Source organism: Lethenteron reissneri, chromosome 31 (genome assembly GCF_015708825.2).
Source record: "Lethenteron reissneri isolate LAM-NWPU_2019-01 chromosome 31, ASM1570882v1, whole genome shotgun sequence".
Classification (NCBI taxonomy): Eukaryota; Metazoa; Chordata; class Hyperoartia; order Petromyzontiformes; family Petromyzontidae; genus Lethenteron; species Lethenteron reissneri.
The window spans coordinates 1,540,479-1,555,922 of NC_083809.1; the positions used below are offsets into that span (position 1 = coordinate 1,540,479).

The 15,444-nt window shown below is 48.3% G+C and overlaps 1 protein-coding gene across 2 annotated transcripts in view; it reads right to left on the reverse strand.

Moving 5' to 3' along the window:
- LOC133349638 (growth factor receptor-bound protein 14-like) overlaps positions 1-15,444 on the reverse strand; it is an 86,463-nt gene that overhangs the window by 35,190 nt on the left and 35,829 nt on the right. For both annotated transcript variants that reach the window (XM_061563236.1, XM_061563237.1), the window contains one exon: positions 10,304-10,351. In XM_061563236.1, the coding sequence (XP_061419220.1) occupies positions 10,304-10,351 (48 nt within the window). The remainder of the gene's footprint in view (positions 1-10,303; positions 10,352-15,444) is intronic.

The window sequence follows — 15,444 nt, forward strand, 5'->3', positions numbered from 1 at the left end:
CATCAGCCACGCCTGTCCCTTTAATCCTCCCTCTCCCTCCCCCCTGCGCATGCTTGCCCCCACGCAACGCAGCCACCTCCACACGAGCTACCACCCAAACGCACAAACTCCCCACACCCCCCCGGCCTCCGCCCCCCCCCCCTCCACCGCACGATCGGAGGCCGTCCAAGGACAGTTTCAGAGACGCACCTTAAATGGGTCGCCGCAGCACTGCACAGCGAGAGCGGTTTAGTTAACATGTTTACAAAAAAACTAAGGGCAAAGCAGAAAAAAGGTTAAACTAAAGCCGCAAATCGCGCAACAGACTTGTGCAAGACTGGGTCCAGCAAACAGTGAAGGCGTTACTTCCACTATGAATTTACAAGCAGGGGATGCTCGTGCCAGGGAGGTGTCGTGCTACGCACGGCGACAGATGCCGAGGGGGCAAGTCTCCTGGCTGGGTGCTCGGCGAGAAGGCACGGCAGAGAGTGGCGCGTGGAAAGCGCCGCTCGCGACGAGAATGCTTCACTGGGGTTTGCGCCAAGATGTAGGCGAAAGACCGCTCGGGATCATGTTCACGTTTCCATTTGGGTCAAGGTGACGAGGAACAGCTTCTCTGTAACAAATGCCCACCACTGGCAGTGTTGCGACATGCAATGAATGCATCGCTCTACGAAATGGGTGGCCTTGCATTCACCTGCAGGTTGTATGGAATCCGTGTTGGGAGGCTTATTTCGACTTAAAATTCTTTCAGAGCCCTAAACGCATGATACAATAAAAGGACAAACACTTGGTGTTTGCAAGGGGATAAAGTTGTAGAAGGATTGAACATTCTTATTCACCCCGATCTGCCATCAGAGTAACTTTAACCCTCAATTATGTTAGTCTAAGAGAAGTAGAAACTGCAGAAATGGAATTCGTGGCAGGAACTAGTCTTCCCATAGCACAACCACAAATACAAATTAAGTAGAAATTGCACAAATGCTAAGTTAACAGATAAGTTAACCATCGAATTCCTGAAAATGTGTTTCTCCCTGCCCCCCCCCCCCCAGCAGTCGCCAAGCAGAGGGCCCAACAACAGCAGAGGGCCGCGACGGAGCGCGTGCCACAGCACGCCGCCGCGGTCAACCGGCCACAAACATATAAACATGGGCATCGCCGCCAGGGTTCTTGGAACGACTTGGCACCGTGGCACACCACCGACCACCGCCAAAAGCAGCCCCCCCCCCCCCCCCCCCATAGCCGGCTGCGTCGCGCTTTACCGACCGGCAATGTCGCGCAACAGATGGGCGATGCTCAGAGCTCATTTTGTAGGCAGAGCTTACCGAGGGGGTTCTGGCTCTGGCCAGGTTCATGTCACTCGAGAGGGCCAACTACCAGGCAGGTATTGAAACTGGGTTCTGTTTAGGAGTGTTGGACTGTGCAAGTCATGGCGGTAATTACGACGAGATGGCCTGTGAAGGTCATAGACTGTTGGGTCAAGTGCTGTTAGAGAGTATCTAATAAGGCCAACATGTTGCACGAGGGAGTGGCATAGCCAGTACCAGCCTCTCTCCAGTCGCTATGATGATGTTCACACATCGCACCAGCCGATTTACTTGCAGCCAACATCGACCTCGGACCAGCCAGGAGCTCACTCGTCACCGATGTGACAGCCAGCACCAGCCTCCCTCTCCAGTAACCATGGCCTGGTATCGAACTCAGGCCACAGGGTTCGTAGCAAAATGTACGTGGCACGAATGTGCCACGACTCCACTTCCAGGCACACACACACACCACATGGTCTGTGCAGCGGTGTTAAACATTATCACTGCTCCTATGTGACCTATTTAAATCTCTTGAAAATGTGGATGCAGTGTCCACACAACTGCTTTCACAAGCCCCTTCCACTTATCCAAAAACCCTCCTGGGAAAACCATTTGGTCTCCATTAAAAACAAAGAATCCTCTGCAAATCCGTGCGTTTAAGCCAGCACACTCCTCCTAGACAACCAAACGGTCAAAATCAACGCATCCCCAGCGCTCAAAACAAGCAATGGACAACCACCATTGGCTATGCCGACCGTGGTGGAAAATCGACGTTGCTTTGGAGCAGAACCAAGTTGACTGCAGCTGCAATGAACCGCAGATGTGGAGCGACGAGATTAGTTCAAGCCCCCACAAGCAAGGCTGATGTGACACTGGTCCGCAAAAGGATGGCGAAGGGGGAGGGAAGTGTTCATGCAGCACTGGAGGATCACACTGCCGGCTTGGGCGACGACGAAGATGAGAACATGCAACAGGTGAGCATTAACGATCACCGGCATACATCCGAAAAGCACAATACCATAAAATTCCATTAATCCAGGACGGCCTTGCAATCTGCAAACATTGAAGGTGCCCAAATTGGGTTGGTTTGGCCAATTCCATTAATTAGATTTTGGAATATGGGAAGAAATTAAAAAGGAGAGGAAATACAAATGACAAAGATCCCTCCCCATATAGTCTGAACAGACTGTTGGGGCAAGCGCCCATTCGCAAGTACATACGAAGGCCGGCACAGCACACGAGAGGGAGTGGGTGGTCAACACCACACCCGGGCGCCTTGGTTTCAACCCCACTGGTGCACATACCAAGGCCATCAACCCAAACAGTATAAACGCCTGATTATTCACATGCCGGTCTCGCAAAGCACTAAACAGGCTCAACCCTCTTTAGCTTAATTCTAGATTTGAAGCTTTCGTGACTGCAAGGATTCATATTCTTAGGTTTTTTCGGTAAAGTCACGTAGGTAAAACATCAAAATTAATAAAAATAAAATAAAGATCACGACGTTTCGGAGGCAACACAAGTCTCCGTCATCAGGTGGGACCGTCACAGCCAGATTAGCTGCATCGAGTGAGGCAATGATTCAAGATGTAATCCCTTAAAAGCGAGTTGAGGGGGGAGGAGAGGGGGGGGGGCTCATCAGAATGTGGTAGTCAATGAATGGAACGCATCGGGAGGGAGGGGGGCTGCTCGCTTGCCGGTGATGTGGCCATCGCAAAAAAGCGACTCAAGGATCGGCGGTGAGGACCGTTGCACGGAACAAAACTAAATCGCAAACGTGCAACGAGTTGCCCATGCCAGGGTCACTTGACTTTCATTTTTAGACGTTGCGCCACCTGGCACCCACCACCCCCACATGCTGAAAAAAACAGATCAAAGCAATCAGCGGGTGTCCCCAACCTGTCCTCTATACCCCAGTCCCGAGCTAAGATGGAAAAAGTTGCCGTCACGTGAGAATCTCGGTGGCGATTCGTGCATGCGTGCGGTTTTTTTGTTTCCCAGCAGGGGAGTTATGTAAACATGTGCAGGCCGCTACGGCTAATGAGCCATGATAGGGCATTTTCCAGTGTTTACTAACAAACTGCAGCAGCACAGCCAACTGAAATGCGCACAAATTCAACCGATATGCAACGGAGAAACTGGAGTTTTAGCTACACTTAAAGCCTCTTTTCTACAAAACAAGGTCAGATCATTTCCTCACATGGTCAGCCTTGATTACCTTCTAAGTGGATTTAAATTACTAATTCGCCTCACGATAATGAAGTCAAACCTACACTGCATCATGCTCCAGTAAGCTACTTTACAATTTAAAACAAACCTCTTAAAGTAAAACGAGTATTAAGGACTTAAAAATGGCCAGTGCCGCAAAAGAAAACCAGAGCATTATCAAGTCCTCCGAATACATATGCGGTGTGATTTAAAGTAACTGCAGAATAGATTTTTTTTGGAATAAGATAGTTTGGCAGACAGAACTGGGAGCAGCATCACGGCACAAATTAAAGTGTCAGTTCGTCAGAGTACATTCGGCACCACCGCGGTATTTCACGAGCATCTCGCCAAAATCGAGAAATGATTTGTTAACGTCCAACACCAAGTAAACAGCCACTTCATGATAATTACGGAGGACCCAGAACTTTCAAATATCTGGAATGTGCATCCACCCCATGGAACTGCCCAAAGTAAAATGGATTAAATTTGAATGAATTGCATCATGGGAAAATTCAGCACCCCAAGATTATGGAGTTATTTACCTGGCAGGGATCATTTCCCAGCCACGTGTTCTGGGCTGATGACAGCTTGATTATTCATAATTAAAACAAAGTTAAATGCATAACAAGCACCTTCAATTAGGCCATGTTAATGCATTGATGATCATCCGCGAGGCAGCAGCAGCAGCATCATCACGAGAACACCAGTGGCTCACTCGGACATGACTTGAGAAGTCTTTAAATCATTCGTGAAATGTAATACTCGTGGGGGACATCCTAGGAACAGACACTAGGTCTATAGCTACTAGATAAGCAGTCGTTTTGGATTTCATAGCCCAGCAACTCGTGCCAATTGAAAAAATGGCAGAACACAGATGGAGCCTGGGGTTGGACAGTGGTGACATTTCAAGGAGCAACCGATTTCACTAAAATAGTTGAATACAAAACCATATATGTGTAGAGGTGATACGCGCTGGGATTAGAGATCGTATGCCAGCGCGTAATGATTGGCTGTGTAGGTGGTGACGTGCGCTGACGGTGGAGGATCAGGGGTCAGCGCGGGGTCGTGGGTTACGGGGTACTGATTGGCTGTGGACGGGTGACGTGCTGAGAGGGAGTGATCGGGTGGCAGCGCGGTGTGATTGGTGGAGGAGTGTTAACACGCGCTGGGGAAAACGGATCGTAGAGAGAGTGCGTCGTGATTGGTTCATTAAGGAGCGATGCTCACGTTGAAGTACGCATCAGCTCCGCCTCTCGTGAGCAGGGGCTATAAAAGGGGATGCACACAGGCGTGAGGGCAGTGTGTAACCAGCGAAAAATGAAGACGGGGATGAAGACCTAGGGCCCTGCGGTACCTAGTCCCGCTGTCCTAACGGGACCGGGACTCTGTGTAACCCAGAGGCGAGTGTAGTGTGTGTAGCCATAGGCGTAAGGTCTACACGAGCCGAATGCAGTGTATTGTGTAGCCAGGGACATAGGGTCTACACGAGTCGAGTGTAGTGTAGCCAGAGGCATAGGGTCTACACGAGTGAAGGGTATCGTGTGTAGCCAGAGGCCTAGAGTTTACACGAGAGTAGTGGAGTGTGAAGTCGGAAGAAAGGAGACTACACGTTGTAATTTGATACGTAAAGATTTAATAAAAGTGTGTTCCCGTCAAGAAGTTCCTGCCGTCAATTCCCATACTTCATATGTACAAATGGACAATATTGCAATCTAGGCCATAGATGGTATTACGGTAGTAGAGTGGACAAGGTCACAGCCTCCCGTGCAGCAAAGGATGACCGAGAGTTGACAGAAGGGGCCTTGTACATGGACACATGAAAAGGAGAAAAGTGACCGAGTCCATGGGGACACTCGAGGTCAACTTGGGACCAAATGAGCAACGTGGAACCTGTTGTACCATCTTGAGAGAAGAGCTGCCTCAGCAATTACTTTCAACACTTTGAGTGTACGAATTAAAGTGCTTGCGAAATACCAAATATTGAGTATGAAACTTTTTACATAGAAGTCTAATTCAAAATATATTTACCATTCAATAATGGGATAGTTTCAAAAAGGAACAGTGTTCTTTTCTGCATCCTTTCACAAAATACCAGTGCTGGGTATATATTTACATGCCAAAAAAACCAGCATCCCGATTCCAAGACTTACATTGGGTTCCATTTTTAGTCTCCTGAAAAGTTTTTTTTTGCCCCCATTAGAAACATGTGACATTAAAACAGATCGCTACGAAAACACACGGCACCCACGCAACGCAAAAGCGGGCGATTTGTTTTCATGAACCAAAAACCACTTAAGATGAACACGCCACAGGCCGGATGGAACGAATGTGGAAAGTCGACAAGTTGAACACCCTCCCCACCCAAACACACGTCACCTCACATTAAGAATCTGCTCAAATCACCAACACCCACAATACAATTTTCTCAATCCACGAAAGTTGCATCAAGTCTGCATTTCGGTACAGTGCGCACAAGGAAGAGTATCTGCAGAACAAAGGAGAGGATGCTCAAATATGTACGTGCATCATTGACCTACTTGGTCATTTACTGTACTTGTCAATGGACATCTTACACAGGTGCCATCAATGATGGCTCCGCCAACCCCAGCTTGATTTTTGAATACGGTCGTCATAACCGGGAGAAGCACCCCAGTTGCAACGTCACTGCACTGGATATAATTCAGAGTAATGCAGGGAGATCAACGAGTCACCGTCACCCTCGCCCACCAACGATCCGTCGCCTCCTTACCCTTGCTACAACAGTTGTTGTAGTTTCCTGTGAACCTCACCCTCACCAGATTCCACCATCCCTGTTGAGGACCATCCACAGAGATCGTCCATCCAATCCCATCCCTATTAGCAGAGTTGGCCAAGTACGGTGCGAAAGAAGTTCACCATACAAAGTGTTCAGCCATCATTACACACTGCAGGGAATAAACTCTGAAACAGAAAGGGCTCCCGAAACACCCAGGCCATTTTTCGCCGCAATGCACAAGTCGCTACCCTGGTCAAAATGGTAGGAAACGCAAGAACGACATTGCATCAGCAAATAGAGAAACTGTACCATGGAAACTTCCACCCATCCCAGTAAACCGGTTTTAGCAATCAGTAGCCTTTCAGGTCTTAAGAGAAAAATAACCCAAGAGCACCACACACACACACACCTCTTTGTTGCTGACAAAGCTTCAAGTGAACTGCATGGTCGTCTTACATATTTGGATGCGTCAAGCCAAACAAACAGTCGAATGCCAAGTTGTAGTCGTGCGTTTAAGATTCACGCCATAAAAAACCTGCCGATACGAGGCGCGACATTGGCTTCAATATTTCAAATGAGAAAAGTAGACGGACGTGGGCAGGACGCGTCATCGCGGCCCAGCGACCGGTGCCAAACGCAGTGGCGGCCAAGGAAGTAAACGCCCAAGGGGATGTCCACAAGTGGTGAAGCAGCGACGAGAATGGCAGTGCGCACTATGTTGCTTTGTGGATTGTTACATCGTGGGATCGGAGGCGGAGGGGGCTATGGAAAACAGTCATCCGGCAGTTCAATGCCTGATGACGCAACATCCATTTGACATTAAAAAGACACTAGTCCAATCGCACAAACACAGGCCTCTGTTCAACCGTCACCAAGGGGCAGGGCCCATGGCAAGTGCACGTGAGCAGCTAAACCACTCAAAATGACGTCATTCAAACTCATTGCACCCCAAAAACCTCTTTCACCAGGCTTTACAAACGCGTGTAGACCCCGGTGTCAAACAAGGTAACACAGCCTTTGGAGATAATTGTCACCTAAACTACGCCCCCACGGACACCACCTTTGCGACGGTTCCACCGAGCACTCCGTATCGTCCCGCGGCGCGTCACCGAGGGGAGGGTGCGCACAGCGCCGCCGGGCAGCGAGCGAGAGAGCTGCCGGCTGGCGCTCTCCTCCCATGTGCGAGTGTTCAAGTCGCGGCGCCGTTCAGCACAACGAGTCTTTTCCAGGAAGAGAACCAATCAATTCAGGACAGGACACTCCGGCATGGAACAATAACGCTCAGAATTATGCCAAACAACGTGGGGGTTGCGGTTGCAACTTGGCGACACGTCCATTACACGATCTGAGAAGCTGCTTCGTACATCAAAATCGGTTTCCTGCAGTCCGAAGAAAGACTGACAAAGATTTGGGGGTAGAACCAAAGAAAAATAAAGTATTGCGGCACAAAAGTCTATGCAATAGAGGTTCCGAAATCGGATGTAGAAAAATCTATTAAGAGTTATGTTTTTGTCCACTCAATACCAGGCATCCAACTGCGTGTGAGATCAATGACCGTTTGATCTGTTCACATTGTACACCGCAAGTTCTTGGGATCCACGTAGTCACGCCAAGAAAAGATTGCAGAGTTGAATTGTGACCCCCTCAGCAAATCACACGGCGCGAGAGAGAGGGGGGGGGGGTGTAGATTATCAAGTCACCTTGTCGAAATCTATGCGTGCTTTGTTCTTAAGCTGACGAGTCTTGAATTAGGTTTGCGTTTGACACAACCTTCATTTGGTCCTTCAGAGCTCCAAGAGAGCCGAGGCCATGAATCACGGATTACTCCCCCACCCCACCCCCACCAAGGATTCTTAGAACTGCAAGTACAGAGCAAAGACACGCACACTGTCATATCTCCATGTACCACAGCTGGCACAAGTGCTCCTAGCAAACAGCCATTACATCCAAGGGAGAGCACGCAGTAGGGTGCTCTGTAGCCAACAAGATTCCCAGTCACGTCCCCCACCTCCTCCCCCAAAGTCAACCGAGGGACGACTCAAAAAACTTTCAATACCACCGGCTACCGACACTCGCCGGAAGCGAATCGAAGCCGCGGAAATTTGTAGCGCAGCGTGCGAGTGCCATTACACCACGACGAACCGCCACGTGCCGATAACGTCAAACTTCGCGCCAGGCTAGGTGCACTTGGCTCGCTGGCAGGAGGCTACGGGACAGACCTGGGCATAGCGGATTAAACCTCCGCCACACAGCGACCGCAACAAGCAGTTACAATTTCTCACGACCCTCGCGTTCGCCAACAAAATAGCCGCAGCTTCAAAACATCGCCCGACAGCAGCCCCCCCCCCCCCCCTCAACCGAGGGACGGGCAGGCCGGACTAAGTTTTTAGCGTGCGGTGGTCGAGCTCGGATTTTGCCGTCATTCATTGTAGCTGCTCCAGCCCTCGGTATTTGTACGCAAGTATTTACCAGCCTCGCGTGCGGCGTTGGAATAAAACTGGTTCATCAACAGCCGCGAAGGCAAAACAGTTTTAATTACACCGAGCATTTTACTGCACTGGAAGGCTGCCACTCCAAACTAGCGCCACGGGCAATGTCAGCCCAATGTCTTTAAGTGTTAAATTAAAAAGCAGCGTGCTGCGGTGACTTGTGTAACTCATGCACACGCGACACTGTGCACGCCATGCGAGTCACCGTCAACACCACCGTACATTACGCCTGGTTTTGGAGGAAACCCGTTGTCCACGTTACACCATGTAGACCAACTAAGATAGCAATTTTAACTGGCGTGCAATAAGAAAGCATCATGTGTAGGGGAGTGTGCAGAAAAAAAGTATAAAGACAACATCACACAGGGAGATGGCGGGGGGGGGGGGGAATTTCTGCAGCCAGTCCGACTCCCACCATGAGTCGCTTCATGCACCACACCAGAGCTCCGTTGTTCAAAAGCCAGTGGGGGATGACGATCACACATGGATCTATTTTTAAACTTTAAAAGAATTGAGCTTTCCAGTCATTTACACAGATGTACAAGATGGGGGGCATCTGCTGCCAAAGTCATGAGCGAGTTGCAGCTTCTCCCCCCCCCCCCTAAAAACCGAATCTTTCTCAACCCCAGTGCTCCCAAGTTTCCAGCATTTATCCATTACCAGGGGAATGCAATTGTGCAATGGCTTTGAGCGCTTGCTAGCGGCGAAGATTAGTAAATATGGAAACGTAAAACATCCGGGGAAATGGAGCACGGGGAGGAAGTCTAAAATAGTTGCTACGCTTTGCGTGCACCGTAAAAACAAGATTAGCCAGGCGGTGGTTGTCTGCCAAATTGATATTTTCCCCCCTCGACAAATATTAAAATCAGTTTTTACTATAATTCGTCACAAAACTAAAATTCATTTCACAACCAGCACAGCAGAGTTCATGGCATGTTAGAAAAAAGGGCCCATTAGGAGAGAGATGAGAGCAGTTTCCAACATGCGACTCGGTTTAAAATAGTGCACGAAGAGGCCACTTGACCAACCACCACTACGTGACAAAAAAGAAAGGCTTAAAATCACGTGACATTAAAATTTATATTTCAACTCAGAAGTGGAAGGTCTGCCATGTGCAAGGAACACACATCTTATGTTACAGTTGTGACCCAGACGAGCATCAAAGCTCTTCACCTCGGGCACCGTTTAAATGATAAAACCACCACCTGGATAAAAGCCCCCAAAATCGTCATGGTTTCAGCACAATGCTCCCGCCTCCTTAGCAACTTCCGTGCGGGGTTTCAAGTTGAATCAGACTTTGGTACGAGATATAGCAGAGTTGAGATTTCTCAGTTAAACTACCAGTCGTGTTCAAAGCCACTTCTTAATTGAGCACCATAAAAGAAGGTCAGAACTTGGGCAATTAGTTACAAGTATAGCAACATTATCAGCCGAAATAAAAATCAGTGATTGCAGTTAGTTGCAATTAAGCAACTACAAAATAAAACATTACCACAGGTCTGGTGTTAGCCGAATGGGGAAATTAAAAACCACATCTGCACACACAACAAAAAGATCGACCTTACCATTTTTTCTGTGTTCGAAGCTCCATGGGACTCTGAGTTTCCAAGCGCCTGTTGCACACAGCACACGCCACATCTCCATCAGCCACCACTCGACACCATTTTTACAGCAGTCAACAATCTCTGGTAATTGTTGGTGCGGCCCAGATATGCCAGGATAAAATGCAAAAGCACGCATAGACTTCATGCAATGTTAATGGATTAATAGCTTCTACGTAGAATGGGGGGGGGGGGGGGGGGGTAGATCTAGAAGGATTCATCAGTTCTCAGTTGCCTCGAACGCGATTTCTTTGTGGACATGCTGGCAGAGGCAATTAATGACCCTTGCAAAGTTAGGATCTGCTAATAATTAAACCAAAAACGCATGCATAAAGTAAATATTTTTTTTATAAAGCACGGTTAAAAATCACCAAGGCCCATGGCTAATGGATATTTTAAATGCACAGCCTCCGATACAAAATAAGGCAGCGTTACTCAAGCCACGAAACACGCCATTGTACCCATGTGGCATGAAGCCACCAATACATTGTTAAACTTCATCAGCAGCTGTTTATTAAGTGACCTCAATTTTTATCATCGTCGTGTAAAAAAAAAGGACCAGTTTTTGGACACGTCGACTTAAAAAGAAAACAAGTCGACACTTTAAAGGCCACGCGTCGAGACTTTTGTGGGGGTCGTGCAAGCACCGCGTGCGCTCGCCTAAATACACGGCGCGCACAAACGCACGCACAGGCATTCCTGCTCCAAACCCGGCAGCCAACGCCACCCACTACCACCGGAGGTAGCAAACAAGGCGGCATTGTTGCACTTTAGTGGCCGGCAGGAAACTCGTAAAAAAATGTCGACCTTTTTGCGATACGTGGTCACACGTCACCGGCATACGGAAGAACAACATAAACTTATTAGACTATACATGGGCAAGAGAGAACAAACAGTCGTACGTCCTTCATATTGTATTATTGAAAACAAAAGCCAGCAATTATTTAGAAGTACGTGCTCGATGTTTAACAACGCTGGGGGGGGGGGGGGGGGGGGGGGGGGGGATGTTCCCATGCACACGGCTCATGTTTAAGGCTGCGGAAGATTGGCCACGTGGCTGATAGACCCTCGCCGCACAGCTCCATGCAAGAGAACCGCGGACAGGTCAACACTGGACACAAGAGGCAGGGACCTGCAGGCCCAATGGGCGGCCGGCCCTGCCAAGACCACGCCAGTCCTCGGTAGCTTTACCCCAGTGGACGACTCTCATACAGTAGCAAGTCATTAAGCACAGTGTGGGTACTCTTAAAAATAGGGTCGGGGTGTAGGTTTGCATCACATTATTTCATATGGCAAAACAGGCCATTCTGAGCGAGAAGATTATAATTTCCCCCCTTTGCCAAAGAAAATGTTTTACAAAAAATACGCCCAGGCTACTTTTCTTGTTTTTTTTCCTCCCCCCCCCCCCCCCCCCCCCACCCTCATGTCCTGCCCTGTGTGCGACTAAAAGAACCTGGAGTGGAGAAAATAAAAACATGCTTTTTTAACCGCAGCCCACGACCCAAAATGTTTTACACCCTCCCCTCAGCTCCCTGCCATCACCACATGTAACCTTGGCCTTGATGTTGATAAAACAAATATCGCAAGGCACATGTGAAATATCCAACCCCGAAATGCTGGGGCTTATCTTGACATTCTTTTGGAGGGGGAAGAATTAGAGGACGTGATTTTCTCAGATGGACTTCAGCCAGCCCTCAGACTCCCCTGCCTAGGGCAAGAAAGGCATAAATATAAACTTAGCGTGCGTGTGGGATTTTTCTTATTCATGCCAACTTGGCGATTTAGTATCACATAACCTTGCATATTATTTGTTTTCCCCTTCACCACTGATAAAACGTAGCTTGATTAAATGTTGCCTGTTTCTTGGAGCCTTAAAAGCCACCGATTGCCTATGCTATGCACTTTAGCAAACTGGGCTGCTGAGCGGCACACGTCAGGAGAAACAGCGATTATTTTTCAAAAGGAAGTGGACGTTGCATCTAGGAGTCAAAATAAAAAAAACTGCAAACAAAAATCTACCACCCACTAGAAACTCATTTTTGCTGTAACAAATTTGGCCAAACAAGACAAGTACACAAAAACAACAATTAGGCATCGTCGTCGCCAACATGGCACATAATGCCGCTAAAACCAGAGGGATCATGCAAAAGTAACAATAAAAAAGGCAGCTTGAGATCATCCAAGTTCCCAAAAATCGAAAGTCTCAAATGTGGCTCAAAGCCCTGGGCATATTCCACTCCAAGATAAGACGGAGCCTCGAGTCCACAGTACACAGCAAGTAGGATCCAACATGCTATTCATGTGTGGCATCTACATAGGTTCTGGGGTGGGGGGGCAATCACAGGCAACTCCCACTCCAAGACAATCCATTACATTATATATTTTTTTAATTACCACATCCACATAGCACAAGGGTCAAAGACAGTTGCACAACCGAGATCCTGGATCTATATCCACATTTCAGCCACCCATGATCAAGCTTTGTTCGAGTGTCAAAACGTGGATAAAAGAAATCTCTTGACGGGATCTCAGAAGTAGTTTGGCGAAGTCTGCTTCCGCAGGCTCTTCAGCACAGGTTTGTGCTCTACAACAGCTGTGACTGAACACTTCATCTCTTGAAGTGATGCCGGAAAAGACAAAAAGCAAAAGAATGCCACAAGGTCTCTGCTGCCCTGCACCATGCCTCCCCCCCCCCGCCCCCCAACTATGAAGGTATTTCTCGAACGTTCAGAGTGTTGGCATACACCTCGGTGCGCGCACGTCACGCTCCCTGCACTCCGAAATGAACCACGGCCTGGACAATGTCCTCTGGAACAGAGGGCACCCATCCAAAGTGGGTTTCGTCCAACACGGCGTTATCCAAGCACACATCTGCATAAGCAGCGAGTGTGCGGATGCGCACATGGGTAGATTAGTCCGGCGTACAAAAAGCCACTCCAGATGGAATGAGGCACCACACGATGGACTACGTTAAGGGCGCGCCAAATAAAAACCACCTTTGTCCCCTCCCACCCCAAAAAAAGCAACCATTCTGTTATTGGTCCACTGCCATTTACAAACAGACAGGTTTCTGCTGCGAAAACCCACTGTCAAAATAAAAAAACTGGATAGGCACGGTTGGGCATTTACCACTGCTCAATCTGATAGTGTTTCCCAGTCATAATATCTACAACAGCTACAAATCAAGCAGTGAGCACGCGCCTCATGGGCGAGTAGTTTTCACATGGAAGGTTTCCGCGCTCTTCATGCAATTTGTTGCGAATCTGCAGAAGGTCGAGCGAGACAGCAATTGGCACCTATAAAATCACAACGCCAAAACTATCTCCCGTTCACGACAAAATCACAAGTTCTTTTGAAACCCAATTTTCTTTACAACTTACACAATTACCACCCCCAACCCATGCCGACGGACAGAGGTAGTTTTGATAAAACTTCATGCAGGTCCGAGCGGGGTAGTGAAGACTGGGAACATAGACGTGGGATCAGTATGCTACAACGAAGGATTTTCTTTGCACTGCCCACAGATGCAGCCTCCATTTCAAAATATTTTACTGCATTAGCTTTTGTCTAAACCGTTGTGGTTCCGCACATAAAAAAGGTCGCGAATTAACGATTTGGTCGATTGGCAACAGCACGATGGGGCAGACCTCCCAAAATATTCCTCAGGAATTGTTTCTCACCTGGGAGCAAAAAAAACACCCCTCTAACATTAACGCCTTTGGTCCTGTTCTATTAAAAGGCACACAATCAAAACATTTTAAGCATTCCATTCAGAGTGCAAGCGTGTGCGGCAAAAAGTTGCACAACTCAATTGCACCCACGCGTTACCTATTAGCGCGCCGCAGCGTGCATTTCCCCGCATGCGTTCGCAGCAGAAGTGTTTTCAATGTATCGCTTTAAAAACGTGTTCCCAGATGGCAACGGCTGCTTCCAGTCCGTGTCCCCGTGCTGCCAGGAATCCGCGCTACCACGGCGTGATTCTACGTCACGCAGCACCCACACACACACCTCCCCCTGCTCCCACCGCCTCGCAAACCTTGGCAGTGGTTGAAATGGAAGCGCCACATGAAAGGTTATAAGCGGAAGACAATTTAGAGCCTTGCTGGAAGGGCTTGTACCGGGAAAAGCATGAGTCACGTGCCAACGTCACGGCACAGATTATTTCCTCCACAGCGGGTTTTTTTATAAACTGTAAAAACTTTAGCAGATGTGGCGCACTTTAATAAGGGCACGCAGTCCAAAGGGGGGCCCTCGTTTGGTACAATATCCTGCCTCGCGAAATGCGTCAGCAGGCCTAGAAATTTAAAGAGTTTTATCGGAAATGCCAGCGATTGCAGGAAAAATGCGGTCGCAAAAATAATTAGTACAATTCCAAACTTTTTTGGCAAGTGCTATTTCGATAGCCACAAAGAATGGAAAGCGACCAACCTTTCAAACGCAAAGTGACATTTTTGGGTTAACACTCGTACAATATTTTCCCATCGGTGGTGCTTGTGCACAATTTCCCAGAAATGATAACCGCCTACAAAAGGGGGCAATTACAGAATTGCCTGCAAATAATTAATGTGAGAGCCACATCATTTAGCCCACCTAAAAATAAGCAAATAGTGCAGTGGGGGGGATGGAAAATGTACATTGGAGACATCTTCCTCCTTTGCCCAAAATCATTTTGAATGCACGCAAATAAGTCAGAATTCACAGACTAAGCAAAGTTGAGTTTGGCTTGGTGCTTCGCTAGGTGACAGCGATGCACAACAGGTCCTATTGGGCTGCGTCGCGACAAGGTGGGCAAGCAGAGGGTAGCACGGCAAAATGTATTGTTGTACAGTACTTGTACGCTTCCCCCGCCGACCTTTGCCAACGCGCACAGACCAGGGTGGCAAAGGGGCAGCCCTCGTGAACGACACGGTGCGGAGGAAGGGCCGTCGTCCAGCAGTGGATTGACAAGATGGCCGAGCGCGTACAAAGGGCATCTTAGTAAAAATGTTTAAACATGGCTATGAAAACAGTAACGGTACCGCGCGCCGATTAAAGGGTTAATATTTTGTACCGCACATTTGACTTGGCATCGTTTCAAAAAGCACCTCGGGTTTTATTTCATCTCT